This window comes from Manis javanica, chromosome 3 (assembly GCF_040802235.1).
Source record: "Manis javanica isolate MJ-LG chromosome 3, MJ_LKY, whole genome shotgun sequence".
NCBI lineage: Eukaryota > Metazoa > Chordata > Mammalia > Pholidota > Manidae > Manis > Manis javanica.
In genome coordinates, this window is record NC_133158.1 from 24,197,800 (window position 1) to 24,214,469 (window position 16,670).

General features: G+C 37.9%; 1 protein-coding gene across 9 annotated transcripts in view; it reads left to right on the forward strand.

Moving 5' to 3' along the window:
- CNTN4 (contactin 4) overlaps nucleotides 1-16,670 on the forward strand; it is a 927,209-nt gene that overhangs the window by 760,165 nt on the left and 150,374 nt on the right. For all 9 annotated transcript variants that reach the window (XM_073230952.1, XM_073230946.1, XM_037019370.2 and 6 more), the window contains 3 exons: nucleotides 604-788; nucleotides 12,031-12,167; nucleotides 15,283-15,412. In XM_073230952.1, coding sequence (XP_073087053.1) covers nucleotides 604-788; nucleotides 12,031-12,167; nucleotides 15,283-15,412 — 452 coding nt within the window. The remainder of the gene's footprint in view (nucleotides 1-603; nucleotides 789-12,030; nucleotides 12,168-15,282; nucleotides 15,413-16,670) is intronic.

Here is a 16,670-nt window from a genome sequence, read left to right on the forward strand (position 1 = left end):
CCTTGTAATAGACTGCTGTAAGTTATTAAGGTTCCATAGAGAGTGTTCCAGGAGACAGAGAATAGAAGCCATCAGTTCCTTACTGCCTGAGCCTTGAGATTGACACAACATCACTTGGGCCTTATTTCAACAGTCACAGTAGTGAAAGAACCTGCCAGACTCAAGGGGGAGGGGCCTCCTCATCTTCATGGGAGGAACGTAAAGTAATTTGCAGCCATCTCTACTCCATCACATTTGTGCCAAGACATTTTTATTTTCATGTTTACGAATTAGAAAAAAACAGATGTCTTAGAAAAAAATATGGCAAGCATATAAAAATTGGCTTTTATTTCATTTGATAATATTGCATAGGAGATAGATTACCTTATTTAAGGTTAAGAACTTTTTCTTATTTTAGGAAAAACACAAAGTGTATAATAATACTACAGGTGTGGATGTGCCTAAAATCATAATACTGATACATGAATCAATGAAGTTTGAGAGATAGTATTTATTGAAAGCTTATATATTTAGAACCAAGAAGGAAGGGATTGTTAGCATAGGTTAAAATAAAATATATGGTTTTCTCTAATTTGACTCACTCCTTCATATTCTCACCATCAGTCCAGTGCCAACTATTATCTGGAGAAGAGCTGATGGAAAGCCAATAGCAAGGAAAGCCAGAAGACACAAGTCAAACGGAATTCTTGAAATCCCCAATTTTCAGCAGGAGGATGCTGGTTTATATGAATGTATGGCTGAAAATTCAAGAGGGAAAAATGTAGCAAGGGGACAGTTGACTTTTTATGGTAAGTTTGTGATTCCACTACACCATTCATAGTGCTGCAGACCTTCCTGGTATTAAAGTCATAACCTGGGAGGCTTGCATTCCAGCATGTTGGAAAGGATTACACAAAACAGGACTATGTAAAACACATGGCTTGCTACTTAATTAGCATTCTCTGGGTGATTCTGGGTATGGAGAGTGAGGGTGGAGAGCAAGGATGTGGAGAGAGCTGAGAAGAAGTTAGGTTCATGTGTTTGGGGGATGGATATTAGCGTAAACTTGTAAAGAAATGCTTGCAGAAGAACCATTTTTCCTCCTGCCATCAAGCTGTAAACCTGACACAGGAAACATTTTTGTTATTTCTCCTCCTCGTTTATTTTTTTTTTAATCTCTGCCTGTTTCTTCGTTCAAATTTTGATTCAGGGTTCATGTCAATCCTTTGTAATTGCTGCTATGTGATAGCAAGTTAATGTGGTACCATGAACATTTCAAAATGCACACTCTTCAATTTAGTTCTTATTGGAGTGGAGCATGACAAATCTCTCTCCCCAAAGACTTTTTATGTACAGCTGCTCCTCTTACAGTCAAATCATCAGCATTGATCCAAGCATAATATAAATTTAAAACCTCTAGCACATGGTCAACAATTGAGCCTATCTTAGAAACCCTGTTAGGGTACTGATTTGAAACCCAGAAAGGGATTTCACTGAATAAGCATTTTGAAGGGAACTTGGGTTTTGACATATTAGAACATGTCTGAATCCCATCTCTCTGGGATATTGAAAATAAATATTATCCATTGATAAGTATTCAAGAATGGTTTGAGTAAAGGGCCACACATATAAAATGATAAGAATTACCTCTACAGGGACAAGTTGTAGCAAAAGTTTTAAATGTTCTTATTTTTTACAATAACTAATACTATGGAAGTCTATTTCACCAATTCTTTTACCAAAGCATTTTGGTTTTAAGACATGGTCAAAGGACTTTGTTCAATAGTCATATCAGATTTTTTAGAACTGTGTTTGGAAACTGAGTGGAGATTTCTAATATCAGGTAGCCTGCAGTGACCTCCCCTACATAACCCTCAGCATTTGGGACTCGCATGCCTCTGATATAGCCCGGGTGGCAGGAGAGCTCACGTGGTTCAGAAAGTACTTCTTCACATGATGACCTGAAAAATAGGCAAGCATATAACAACTGAGCAATGGTTGTTTGAATAAATCCACGTTCCCCTTTATCACTCATCTTTCTTCAACAATAATAAAGGACTGACTCTATTTTTGCCAAATGACAGACTTGATGTTTGTTCTTAGCTCTTTCTTGAACTGTGGCAGTTAATACATTATTTGATTGGTTGAAAAGCAAAAACACAGTTTTCACTGTGGTTGAAAAAAATACCAGTTAACTGACTGGAGAAAACATAAGACTGAAGGTTATAGAATTGTTCAGTGAGATGCAATTGCTATCCTTTTTAAATGGTTACGGTACATTTTTCTCAGCAGTATAACAATTATTTCTTATGTGTCACGTAGAGAGAACCTGAAATTATTCAGGCAAATGGCCAGTGTTTTCTCTCTCTTTTTTTTCTTAGTTGAAAGACTTTTGAATTCAGTGGTGTTTGTTTATAAATGTTATTTGAATTGCTCAACTAATTCATCATTTTCACTTTCTTGATTTTTCTTTTAAGTGAAAGAATTGTTTTCCATATGTTAAAAAGGTATGAAATTTTCTGTAACCAGGAGTTGGCATAGTGCTTTCAAGTGGGTCAAAGGTTTCCTACACTGAAAATGAATAAGCTGGAGTTTCTTTTCTGGAGAATCAACTGTGTCCCTGGTCTTGTGCAGTGAAATATTTTTTCAAGGATTCTGCCCTGGAGTTGAAAATCAGGTTCTAACAGTGTTTCCCTTTTAAATGGAGTTATCTACATCCATGCATGGGGAAAACGGCAGAATGAAATTTGCCTGCTTTCTAAAGATAACTCAGTTTATTCCTCAGTTGTCAGCCACCCTTGGTGTTAGAAGCTTGTCAGATCAGCTGAATTTCACAGAGCTTGGCTGTTGCATCTCCGTTTATTCTTTTGTTCTTCCTCAACTAACATATCAGTGACACAGAAATTATCGAATTGTTTTGATTGTCGTAGAGTTTAATTATACAAAAGTGCCCGACTATCATTTACTTATTTATTTATTTATATTTTTTGGTCTCTATTGGGTTTTCCCAGTACTGAGTTCCTAATAGCCAGTTGTCTAGATATCCTACTTATATGAGTTAGTGTAATTAAAATCACTGTGCAGATCACAAAACTGGAGAAAGTAGCCCTAGTCCCTTGTGCATGAACATTCTGTCTTTGTTGACAAGATAATTCCTTAAAACATTACGACATGCTGTGATCAGGGTTGTAAACCATGAGTTTGAGTTTAGAAACTTGCTTCTCTTTTTCAGTTGAAAGATGATACATTCCATTCATCAACTCTTCACTTCAGTAATGGCAGGCATGCTAACCTCTGTTCTGGCTTGACAAAGGTTTTCCCTTCTTGCACTAAAGCCATCAACCTTCCTCCAAAGGCCTGCTGGGTATAATTTCATGTGTCAAAAGATGGAAGTCCCTGTTCCCAGTTGGTGCATTCCCAGTGTGGCCGAGTCTTTAGGTTAACACATACACCTAATGTAAAAAACTGACACTAGTTGAGACATAAAACATATTGCCTTACCACATCTTCCCAATTTCTTTTTTTCATAACTTATGCTTGACCAGTGTGGTCTAGTTTAATTTGCTCTTTCAGACATTTTTCAGCATAAAACACTACCTTTAAATAGATCTGATAAACTACTACATAGATCTTTGTTGCTAAAGGTAGAAATGTGCTAAAATAATTTAAATATATTATTAAGTTGTTCAACTGATGTTTTTTTCATTGCCTACCATATAGTGGTAGGGCTGCAAGACAAACACCTTCTCTCAAGCAGCTTCTGTTTTACTAGAAGTTCACAATGTACTAGTAAGCAAATAAATGAACTAGAAAATTACATATTGTGATAAGAGCCATGAAGAAAATCATCAAGAGGAAATGATAGAACATAACCAAGAGCAGGAGAAAAGCTTCATAGTATGAGGTAGTCAGGGAAGACTCATCTGAGAATTGGCCTGTGAGATGAAACCAAAAGTATGAAAAGGGGCTAGATATTCAAGGGGAAGTGGATTCCAAATGGAAGGGAAGGAAGTGCAAAGGCCCTGAGACAGGAAACTACTTGACATGCTTGAGATGTATCAAGGAAGCCATTGTAACTACATCATAGGGTTAAGGAGCAAAAGTTTTAAAAAAATTGAAGGACAACATATTATGTACTTGTAAGCCAGGTGCAGAATTTGGATTTTATTCTGACCATAATGGAAAATCATTGGGGTATCTTAAGCAGGGGAGTGATTCAGTAAGATTCATGCTTTTAGAAGACCATTCTGATTGCTTTGTGGTGAACAGATTATAGGGAACCAAGAACAAAAGTTGGTCGACCAGTCAGGAAGCCATGTAGATGAGAAATGTCGGTGGCCAGGGCTCAAGGAAGGAAAAGAAAGAGAGGGATTTGAGACATATTCTGGAGTTACAGCCAGTAAGACACTCTCGTGTCGTTCCTCCAGATACTACGTTTGTAGATAAGGAAACTGACTCCCAAGAGAGTTTCTAGCTGATTTATGTTTACATAGTAAGAAGCAGAGCTAGAGTCCAAATCTATGCCTGTTCTTTCAAGCTAGAGGTTCTTATACTTCAGTGTGCATTAGAATAATCCACAAGTTTTATTAAAATGCAGAATATTGGGCGTTACTACAGGGGCTCTGATTCTGTAGCGTTGGGATGGGAGCTTTCTACTAAGTTCCCTGGTAATGCTGATGCAGCTTATGTGAAGTCCGCCTTGTGAGAACCATTACTCTGTGCTAGGCTATTTCCAAGTGGTAGAATGAAGCTGAAGATTAAATTACATGGAAGTAAAGGTGTTCCTGCTTCTGTACAAAGCGAACAGCTCACTGTCACATCAGGCATTGTAGCCAGTCTACATAGACAAAGTAGAATATGAGAGTGCTAAGGTAATTATCTTTGAAGAAAGGAAAAGGAAGTATAAAATGGATTTAATTCGCTTGTTAATTACTCATCTTTCAACCTCATTGTGTCTGTAAAGTTACTTCCTTTTTTCACAAATAGACCAATAGAACTATAGTCATCATTTAGAATAATGAAGTGTGAACTTAAAGAACCTGATATTTAATGTCTTTTGTACAGTTTCTCCTATATGTAACAGATATGAAGAGAGTAAAATAATCTTCACTTTTAGGAAATAAGGGATATAATATTTGAGCAGTAAACAAGCTTTATTTCATGGAATTCTACAATGTTTGAGATGGAAGGAACTATTGGGGCCAACACTTTCATTTTTATAAATAAATAAAATAAAGGCCAGAGACATAAAATAACTTGCCAAGATCCTATGAGTGAATCAGAGCTCTGACTAGAACTGCTTTTTCTTATACTATAGATGTTACTCTTCCTACCAATAAGATAGTTTAATACAATAAAGGAAAAAACTCCATCAGTCATCCACATACTTTCTCTGCATATTTTCTACAGTCAATGCCAAAAATAAAAATGTCCAGATGAGCAACTGACTTTTTCACTTCCTATTTCATAGAATGATGACCTGATTATTGAGTCTAAAGAGCTCTTTCTGTTTTCCTCCCCAAATTATATGTACTACTGTCTGTCTAGACCTTGTGTGCTATTGTCCTTTGTCTCTAAAGTCAAAACTCTAGGCCTAATGATACTGTAATGCTGTTTGAGTCTCTCTAAGGTCATCAATAAGTGAATGCAGAAGCATCATGCAGCTCAGCATACCAATTCCCCCATGGATGTGCTATGTATATGTGATGACTAGGTAATATTCAGACCTGAAAAGTGGCTTAAAGAAAAAAAGTGGCCAAAAATAGACACAGCAGACAAGGTAATTTCACAGTAAAGCAATATTCTGCTTAATTGTCCTAAACAAAACTGGTATTGACACCCTCAGTGTCCCTCACTGTCACTTAAGATAAAGTCAACAATTTTTGTTTCCTTCTATGAGTCGGGCAGTTCCAATAAAGTAGCTTGCTGCCATTTTTCAAGGAGTGCACAATGAGAACGTGTTGTAAGTAATGGTCACTGGGAAGTGATACAGGAGTCTTACCCCCTCAGAACCTTCAGACTAGGGAAGAAAAAAATCCTGTCAAGGACAATGTACTGAAATGCAACTCAATTCCCTCACCATTGCCACAGAAGGCATATGCAACTGTTACAATTTTTATCTTTCAAGAAATATTATTTAAAGTTACTTACAGTTTTGTGTGAGTGGATTCATTTATCTGAAAGTTTCTGGGCTTATCTAAAGCAGTTCTCAAATTCTTGGTTTCAGGACCCCTTTTCATCCTTAAAAATTATGGAATACTCCAGAGAACATCTGCCTCTTCAGGTTATGTCTACCAATACATACCATAGGATCATTAAAACTGAAAATTTAATTTAACTTAGTACTTTATTTTAAAATGACAATAATATAACAAGTACATGTTAGCATAATTAATGTATTTTGAGAAAATTGACTGTATTTTTTAAAAAATAGTGAGAAGAAGGATACTGTTAATGTTTTAGCAAATCTCTATGACTGTCTTAACAGAAGAAAGCTGGATACTTATGTGTGTGTCTGTGTTCAATCTGTCATGAAGTGTTCTGGCTGAAGTGTATGAAGAAAAGATACTAGTTGGACAAAAGTATCTAATGGACTCCCCAAAATAGACATGAGGGATCCTTAGACCACACATTGAAAATGTAGGTCCAAACAAATATGTGGTAGGGCTGGACATCCTTTGAGAGCCTACAGGTAGGACATGGATGTTGGAGCCAGGCAGGTCTGCTGCCGATTCGAACTGAACCACTTTCTGAATCTGAACCTTAACATCTCTGGGACACATCTATAAAATGGTAATATTTCCATTAACTTGCAGGGTTTTATGAGGTTTAGAAATAACATATAAGAGGTTTTATGTGGTTTAGAAATAACAAGGTGATTATGTTGAGATGGTCTGTAAATACATAATGTCCCTGGTTGGTAGTATTTTGCATAGAAGGTAGATGGGGAAGGAAAAAGGGATGAATTCAACTCAGTAAGAACAGATTCAGAGAAACACTGGGTAGTGACTAAGTTGAGGATTAAAAATAAATATAAAGAAATTAATCCATGTTAGGCTAGAATATTTGCTTGGTTTATCAGGATAGAGGTGGGCTTAGTGAAGCAGCTTGAAGGCCTTTTTAAGTTAACATATTGCTGATTTCCAGTTCTTTTGGTTCCATGACTCATTTCTAAAGTTTGAAATTGACTGAAATACATTTGGGAAGAAAAAAAAAATGTGTGCTTACAGAAATCGGTTAACAATGAAAGAGCTAAACCAAATGAGACAAAAACAAGTGATGGCACAAAACAGTTGCACTGTTTGTACCAAATAAACTGTACATGTTCAGAAGGATTGCAATTGTCAGATGAGGGAAGGCTTCATGGAGGAGGTGTTTCTGTAGAGTAAAAACTGGTTAGTTGATGAAGGGGAGGAGGACATTCCAAAAAAACAAGATGAGGCAAGAACAGGCTTATTTGATTTGAGGACAAAGAAAACCCCTTTGTGACAGGAATTGTGGGATCACTGGGAACACCTGGAAAGAAAAGAAAAGAAGTAGGTGGAACCACGTGACAGAGTACTTTACATATTAACCTAAAATGATGCTAATGTTCTCTTAATTTGTGTAACATTTACAACATACAAAGCACTTTCACATACCCTATCCATCAGCTCTCACATGGATTACTTCCTCCAATCATATCTGTTTTAGTTATTAATGAATACCTACTAATAGAAATACACCGGGTTTTGGTTGCCCTTGAGTGTGCCTTCATATAGTTGGTTTTTCTATTTTGTGCAGTTTATCATTGTGATCTGTGAGCGTATGAGCCTGATGGCATCTCTGCCATCACCAGAGCAAAAGGGCAGAGTAACAATAGAAGAGACCATGTCGGACTGTTGAGGATAGCACAAATTAACAGGGCACCCAAGAGATCCAAGAATTCAGTTGGTTCAAGAAGTGATCTAAAGGTTTAGCATATTAACGTCAAAAGTGCCTCTGACACCGTCAAGTCCGGCGTCTTTTTTATATGAATTCTCAATATTTAAACCAGAGCAAGGCTGCTCTTGTGGAAGGAGGTATCTGCCAAGAACCCTCAGAGCACCACAGAACTGGATTTGAAAACCCTCATTAGAATGCATTAGAATGATGTGATTATGCTTTGTGGGGAGAGGATGTGAGTCTGAAGTCAGAGAAATGGAGATTATGAAGGCTGTACAGATATTATCAAATTATATATATATTCAATTTATATATATATATATATATATATACACACACCTGTGAATATGAGCATTTCTTGCAAAGCTGTACCTTCCTTTCAGTGGCTTCTGTAAATGGGAAGTTAGGTGTTTAAAAGAAACTGTAACAATAAATTGGAAGACTCTGTAGTAAGGTTGGAATGAATAGTTCACATGCCAATACTAGGAACATTGGATTCAAGGTAAAGACATGGAGAATATTCCAATGATTCCATCAAAGTATAAGAATACCAGGCTAGAGATAAATATTTGGGACATAACTATATATATAGATGGTAAATTGAAGCCAAGTTATTATATTGGGGCTCATAAAACCCACTCAAAACAAACTTCTTAAGCAGTGTTAGCCAAGCTACTGCATTGCCTGATGATGATTCATCTTTTCCAAGCTGTGTAAACAACCAGAAATAATTATAAATGGCTAATGCCATCTTGTAATTATAATTTACATACTTTCCCCATCATATCCTTTTGCTCAGATTTTTAAATTTCTAAGTTCTAAGGCTCTATTAGAATTGTCTGTTTTGGGAGAATCAGCCAGCCAGGTACCTTTGAGAATTGTGTGACCACTAAGTTCAAATGATACCCATCTGTGATATAAATTATTATTGGATACCATGTTTACATGGTATCCAATAATCCAGTGAGTAGAATGCACAAATATTGATTTAGGTTATTGAACAAAATATTGAAATGAAGAGATTTTTCATTTATACAAGGGACTAACAGTGTCACAGGGTCAAATCCACTGCAACCATTTAATCTTGTTTTTGAATTTGTAGCTGGAGAACTAAGACTTAAGATTAGAGGAGGGATTTTTCTGTTTGAAAACTTAAAAGAACGTGAAAGGCCAAAACAGGTGGTTCTGTTCTAATATGTGGATATTATTAATTCTATTTAATATGTGGATCTACATATATTACCCAAAAGGGCATCGAGATATAACCTCCTTCTGAAATCATAATGTTTAGGCCTTCCTTGGAGCTTTTATTTAGACATGGAGTTATAAATTGTAGTTGATCCTAAATATTAAGTAATAAATCCCATGGACCTGTTTGCATTAGCAAAAAAAAAAAAAGGAAACAAACTACTATCATGCATTAAATGGATAATTTGTTATGCAAGGACTTTGAACTGGGTGGTCCAGAGAGATAGGGAAAGAATAACAAGTTCCATCAAGCATAGGACTTTACAAAAAACCTCACCCACGCACATACCATTCCTCCGATCTGAGTGGCAGCAGAAATCTTCACTGTGTGCTTTTGCCCTATAGATCTACAACTGGCATGCTAAAAGGAAGATTACCTCCTCCTTTGCCACTTAGATGATTTTCCGTTTCTGATCTTCCTGGGCCCATGTCCAGATACTCACTTCAAAAAGAGTATGTTTATATCATTTCAAATAGAACTTCTATGAATTACTTTAAAAACAAGGAAAGCACCTGATGTTACCTCACAAGGCCGAGTTAATTGTTGATTTCATCTTGGCCAGAACACATAGCTATCACTGAGCATTCTTGTCAAGCACTTTAACCTCCATAACCATGCTGGAAGAGATGGAATCAGCCCCCAGAACTGTTTAATTAATAAGAACTTTACAGGGCCTTTCAAAATCCTCTCCAGGCCCTCCATTCTCTGCCTATCTTCTTTTTGAGACTGCAAGGTTTTGCTTGCCGCTTTCTATGTTTTTGAAAGCAGTGAATAAGCCCAAGTGTTACAGGAAATCTATGCCATTGAAATATCTGTCTCCGCATGTGGTTTTGATGTTTCCTTTTTGAACTTCAACTTGACATTGCTTCATAAGTTACATTTGCCCTTCCATTTTTTCCCCCTCACTCTCTTTGAATAGTTTGGCTTAGTTGTTAATATTCCACACAGATTTCTATAGCTTTTCTTGTTTGCTTTGTTTGCATGGACTCTGTGGGGGGGTAAATATTCAGCAGGTTGAATGTGAAATCAGGCACACAATTGCCATCAGCCCTATCCAGTTATACATCAAATTCTTCAAGCAGAGAACAGAAAAGGTATCTACCTTTTGAGCTCCCTTTGCATTAGCAGCAGGAAGATACAGAACAACGGCAGACTTGCAACTCTTTTAAGGGTGAAGGTTATAACCTTTCACTCAAGCTAATGCTTGTTAACGTTATAACTTTTTTTTGAGAGTTGACCCTTTTGGCCTCCCCATATTTGTAACCATGCATCATTCCCATCAGGAGAGGATTTATAAAACTGTATTTTGCTCTCTGAAAAACACGCAACTTCTTATAGATGGGAAAAGAACAAAGCCATACTTATTCAGGGACCTAGAAACTTCTGTTGGTTAAGGGACTTGTTGAGTGTTATTCGGTTTTGTTTATTGTTATGAAGGTAAGATATACAACTTGGCCTCAACACTGGTAATTTCCTTTTGGATTAAATTATGGATGATTTGAAGCCTCACTAAAAGAAGATACCAAGGTCAAGTTAGCTAAAACATGTTAAGAATATTTAGTAGCATCTTCTGATTAAAAAACTATATTGATGTGAACTATTATAAATTTATATTGCTAGGCATTACCCTACCAAAAAGCCCTGTGAGAAGAGAACATTCCAGAATGATAGCTGTGATTCTCTTCTGCATGATCTTCAGGCTGAAGGTCTTCTACATAAGTACAATTGCTGTTACAGTTAACCGTAGCATCAATTGTGCTTTAGGCAAGGCCTGATACTTATGAAGACTTTTTATGGAATTAACAATGAGGAAATAATACATGACTTCAATTGAAGCATGAGAAATATGGCATAATTTTGGTGGTGGGATTGTTGTAGGGCAATGGGCCATGTGGGAATTAATTGCTGACTTGAATTACTGTGTTAGACTGTGGGCAGGACTTGATTTCCTAAGAAGTTTTTGGTAAAAATCAAGGACTCATTCAGAGATTTGGGATTGTAGAACCATACTCTTGTGGATAATATTCCATCGCTATGAAATAAGTCAATAATGAAAATGATATTCTTGAAGGAAAAGTGTGTCACACAAATTACCCAGATAATTGATTTGTGGGAGTGAAGTGTTTTTGTTAGAGACATGATAAGCTGCTATAACACACAGACCCAAAGAACAGTGGCTTCAACAGGAAGTTTATTTCTCTCTTACATATCTCTCCAAAAACAGGGAGAGGGGTCTGGGTTCACTTTGCTCCACAAGATCATTCAAAGTCCAAGGCTGGAAGATCAATATTTCCATCTTGCATAGCTTCCATCTCTGAGGCTGCTCCAGTTATCACTTATTCCTATCAGCATAAGGAGCAATGAGAGTCTAGGGCAAGCACCTTTAAGTAAATAACCTGGAAGTCGCTCTCACCACTTTTACACACATATCATTAGTGTAATAAACTTAGTCACATGGTTGCCTCTAGCTGCAAAGGAATCTGAGAGATGTGGTGCTTAGCTAGGAAAATATGAGCCCGGCCAAAAATGATAGGGCAGTGAGCATATTTCTCCTCCAAAAAGGAAAAAAGAAGGAATAGATACTTGGGGGAGAGAGACAGTTAATTTTGCTATATGGCTGGCTAATGGCAGTTTTACTCATTCTCCTTTTAGTGATTAAAAGACCAGCTATATGAGCTGCAAAACAAGCCATTCTCAGTTGGACATAGGATGGGTGTCTTCTAAAAGCACTCTGTGAACTTCTCCCCAGCCTTATAATTTTCACATCTGGAAAAGGAATTTTATAATAAGCCTACTTTTGTCCCTTGATTACATGCAATAAAAATAGATTGAACATACACTAAATGTACATCTTTTCTTTGCTTTATGGACTGTTGTAGCGCAACCTAATTGGATTCAAAAGATAAATGATATCCATGTGGCCATGGAAGAAAATGTCTTCTGGGAATGTAAAGCAAATGGAAGACCCAAACCTACATACAGGTGGCTAAAAAACGGTGAACCACTGTTAACTCGGGTAAGCAAATCGATAACTGTGTTTTAGTATTTGATTGTAATGTTTAATGTAGCCTAATTGCTATGGAAGCAGGAAAATGATGAGGTGTTTCCAAAATAATATTCTACCAAATGCCAAGGAAAAAGTGAAGGTGAATGCAGTTGATAAATAGAAACTGTATGTGAATCCAGTTCTTCAACTTTGTTCGGCTAATCTTATATACTAGGCCTTTGTTTTCATGGAGCTGGCTTTACTGTTGGAAACTATGGTATTAATTGTGCTAAGATACAAATTTGTGTGTGTTCTAGACAAAAGTGAGTGATGAGCAGGTGGGACCTCTCAGCATCCAAAGTCCCCTCTCAGCAGATTTTCTTCTGTCCGGATACTTCCAGACAACATGGTGCAGTAAGATCACCATCAGAAACCCTCCTCAGCTTCAAACATATCGTAATGATAAATACAAACACAAGATTACAACCCTAATGCAACAGGAAGAGAACAAAAACTAAAAATGAGCTCAGGTTTAAAAACAACTCTCCAGAGACAGGCTACAGTATTCTTGGAGGGAAGGCTTGGGGTGTAGACCCCCTCTACCTGTTGCCACCCAGTGAAAGAGCAGCTGCCTGGCTTATTTAATAGGACACTGTGGTGTAAGAGAGGCGGGATGTTCTGGGCCCTGCCTTCTGTGGCCCTGGGATGGGCTCTGTAGTCCCAGAATCCTCACAAATCAGGATCCCAGAGAAGGCCTGAGTAGGTCGGTTTCTGGACTTGTGTCCTAGGGGATGAGGTAGAGCAGCCGCAAAACTGCTAATAAACAGGGGGAGGGAGACAAACAAAAATAACTCCTTTCAAAAATAAGCCAGCAAACTAATATTCCAAAACATAAGCAAAAATTTACTTTTTAGGAAGTTAACCTCTAGAGCAGTCTAACAAAGAAGTAGGCACAAGTCTGTTCTGGATGCTGAAAGAGTTAAACAAAGGAACCATGTCCATAAACATAAGCAAGAGATTTTGTGAAGATAAGCAGATAGATTTTTTTTAAAGAGTGACATGGCAATTCAGGAAATGCATAACCATTGAAATAAAAATGCTACTTAGCTTATTCATTTTGGAAATGATAGGCTATAATCATATTCACAAGGATTTAGATGTGTTTCTCAATTTTAACCACTGCTAACTTATCTCATCACTTCAAACACATTGTCTCATCTGGTATGCTTAAGGAAACTTATGAGGTAAGTGCTATTGTTATGCCCATTTTACAAACAGGAGACTTACTTATCTGTAAAATGGACATAACAGAGCTTTTGCCCAAGATCTCATCTATTGTTAGGAAGAGAGCCAGGATCCAAAGATTAAATGTCTACTGGATTCAGAACTGAGAAAGTTTGACTCAATAAGGTTTTTCATAATTGGTTGTATGGAACACTTTTTAGGGAAAAGGATTGGGGAGAGGAGGTATGGCACAAAGGGAAAAAAGGCTCAAATACTTTTTAAAAGTATTTCAAAGATTGCTTTCCAGGTTTTCTAAAAATGACTCTGAGGAAGAGTTCTGTGTGCAGGAAGTATGGGAGGAATGCTTGTGGGAGTCAGGGAGGCCAGACAGAGAGGAAGGAGGTTAAACCACGAGGCAGTTGTAGCAGAGGTCTTCAGGGTGCACTCCTGAGCAGAAGGTCCTTCAGAATTTCCCACCCTGAGGCAAGGGGGTCCCACTTTTGCGCCCCTGACTGACCAGTCACTGGATTTAGGGAGTTCTTTCAGCCTAGGGCAGTTCCCCAAGGAAGACTCTGCTGTGAGCAGGCATCACTCTTAGCAGCTGAGAGAATAGCACCCTGGTTCTGAAAGAAGTATCCAGAAGGTACCACAAGAATCCACTGTGGGAGAAGGGGCCTTGACCCCATACAGGAAAGCCCATCTAACGGAGCAGACCCTGGCGAAGAACTTGGAAGGAAGCAGGAAGAAGGTGGAGAAACAACTGTGTCTAGTTTAACTTTCCTTACTGTATTTTCCTACTGAACTCAAATGTTCAGTGTGATCTGACATTTCCCTTAAGCCTCGAGTCAGGAGCCAGTTTTTCCTGCTCCAGTTTCCTCCCCAGTAGGCCACCCAGGGGGGAAAATATAGTACTGAGCAATGTCCAGGTCATCAAAGCACACAACAGAAGAAAGGGGGCTGATGTGCCCAATCCTCATCCTGTCACAGCACCTGGATGGAAGGGCTACTGCCCGTCCCATGATTCTCCCAGTTATAAAAAAACAGACACAAACTGCTAGAAGGTTGGTACCAGGAAACTGGCATTTTCTTCCCTTTATTTAATGTGAGGGACCATGGATGCCAAGATTTGATCAAAGCTTAATAAGGTGTCCACCCAGCTAAATCACAACCCCGAGGCAAATTGAAAACCAGTATGTCTTTATATTTTATTTCTTTAAATGACAGGTCTCCTGGGGAGGAGGAGATCCTTTTTGGTACTTAGGAAAATTGATAACCCAAGTTATATATCCTCGGGCTGACAAATGAGGACGGCTTGTTGTTCTGTACACTGACTTAGCTTTCTTCAGACTGTCTACCAGCAGACGGCCCTCAGCTTAGATCATGCTTCTGACAGCAAGAGACTAAGGGAACATTAAATTATTAATACCTGCTTTTTTTTAAAGTAAACCTCAACCAATATTAAATATTTGCCTCTGCTTCACCAGGAAGATTACAATCCTATTAACCTTCAAAGTGTTGCCTGCTCATAATCCACATGTTTTAAATACTTCAAACAGTAAGTTTGGTTGTATTTTCCTCCCTCCCACCCCTACTTAGCACAAAGCCTTAGAGTAAAAAAGCATTTTAAATTTCAGGTTCCTCTATTTAGAGGTGATATTAATCTGAATGGTTTCACTATTAAATCAATGAGAACTCAAGAGAGTCCTACAATTTAAATCCCATTTACCAACAGATGTATGGATTGTTCCATTTAGCATCTGACCTAATACAAATTTATTTGACAGATAAATAGATCATGTTACATAAATTGCTTATATGATGGCTATTTTCTTCTCATTAAACCTCTTTGATAAAACATGTAGCAAAATTGCCTTAAGGTCTCAGTTGTAGAAGGTCATTGTTTTGTGTTCCTCTTTCACAGGATAGAATTCAAATTGAGCAAGGAATTCTCAACATAACAATAGTGAACCTCTCCGATGCTGGCATGTATCAATGTGTGGCAGAGAATAAACACGGAGTTATCTTTTCCAGCGCAGAGCTTAGTGTTATAGGTGAGTCTATATACTGGAAAGAAAAAAAAAACACAAAAAAACAAAACTCTTCAAGTCACCGAACTCAACATGTGTTTTGCCAAGCGTAACTGCTCGATTCGAGGAAAAGGGTAAAGAATTCTTTAGACCACAGACACTGCTCAAGAAAGAAGTAATACAATCTGAAAGTAGTAAGAAGAAACCACTTTATAAATCAACCTCTTTCTGATGCGTACAATGGGTAACATGGTTCCCTTGGCACGAGTTTTTGTTCCTCTATCAACTGCTCTTCTAAATTGAGCAAAGTTTCCGAAATGCTTTGGAGACCATTACTATCATTCTGATTTGGAGCAAACTTTAGTTTGGAAGGAGGAAGAGCTGACTTAATTTGGAAAGGTTTATTTGAACAGCTGGCAGAGTGAAACTTGTTCCTCCACATCTGAATTTTCCAGGTTATGCACTAGTGGTCTGCCCCTGGCTCCCCGCCACCAGCAGCTGCGCACGCAGCCACCTCTTTCCCCATGTGACTCCTGCTCCCTGGTCTTCAGCCACACAGACCCTTCTGCTCTGCATGGCACCATCCTTCCTTGCTCCACAGGCCACAGGCACATACTGCTCCTCTTCATTTCATTTGCTCTTCCCACTGTCCATCTCCCAGCGCCATCACTGCTTCCTCAGAGGGTCACACCTAGCCCATGCCTAGCTCAACTCCTCTTAGAAGTTTTTACACTGCCTTTAACTCTTCTGTATATAACAGACGCCACAGTTGCATTTTACATTTGTTTATGTGATTTTCCCAACTTCTCCCACTGCACTTTAACTTCCCCATGATGTCAAGGACTAATTTTGGTTTAAGTCATTTTATCCTCAGGACTTAATACAATAGCAAAGCACATAGTATGCTTTCAGTAAATATTGATTAAATGTAGGGATGAATGAGTATGTTAACTAGTGAAGGAATTAAGAGACTTTTAGAAACTGAATGACTAATTAAATAATTGAAAGCATAAGTTGAGTGATTTACAACCTATGGGCCCTTAAAATACGGAGTCCAGGCCATCAGTTTCATGTATCAATTCTTACTTAAGTATTTGTCTAAAGTATCTAAGTGGTGGTTCTTCATAGGGAGCACCTAATAGGTTATTAAAATGAATAAGAGAAAAGCAGCACAGATTCCATAAATCCATCCCATTCAAGGTTAAAAAAAATAAGAAGAGGAAGAAAAAGCTTTTGACTGTTCTTCTCACCAAGTTCTTTAGCTTGGACCAGAATCACACCA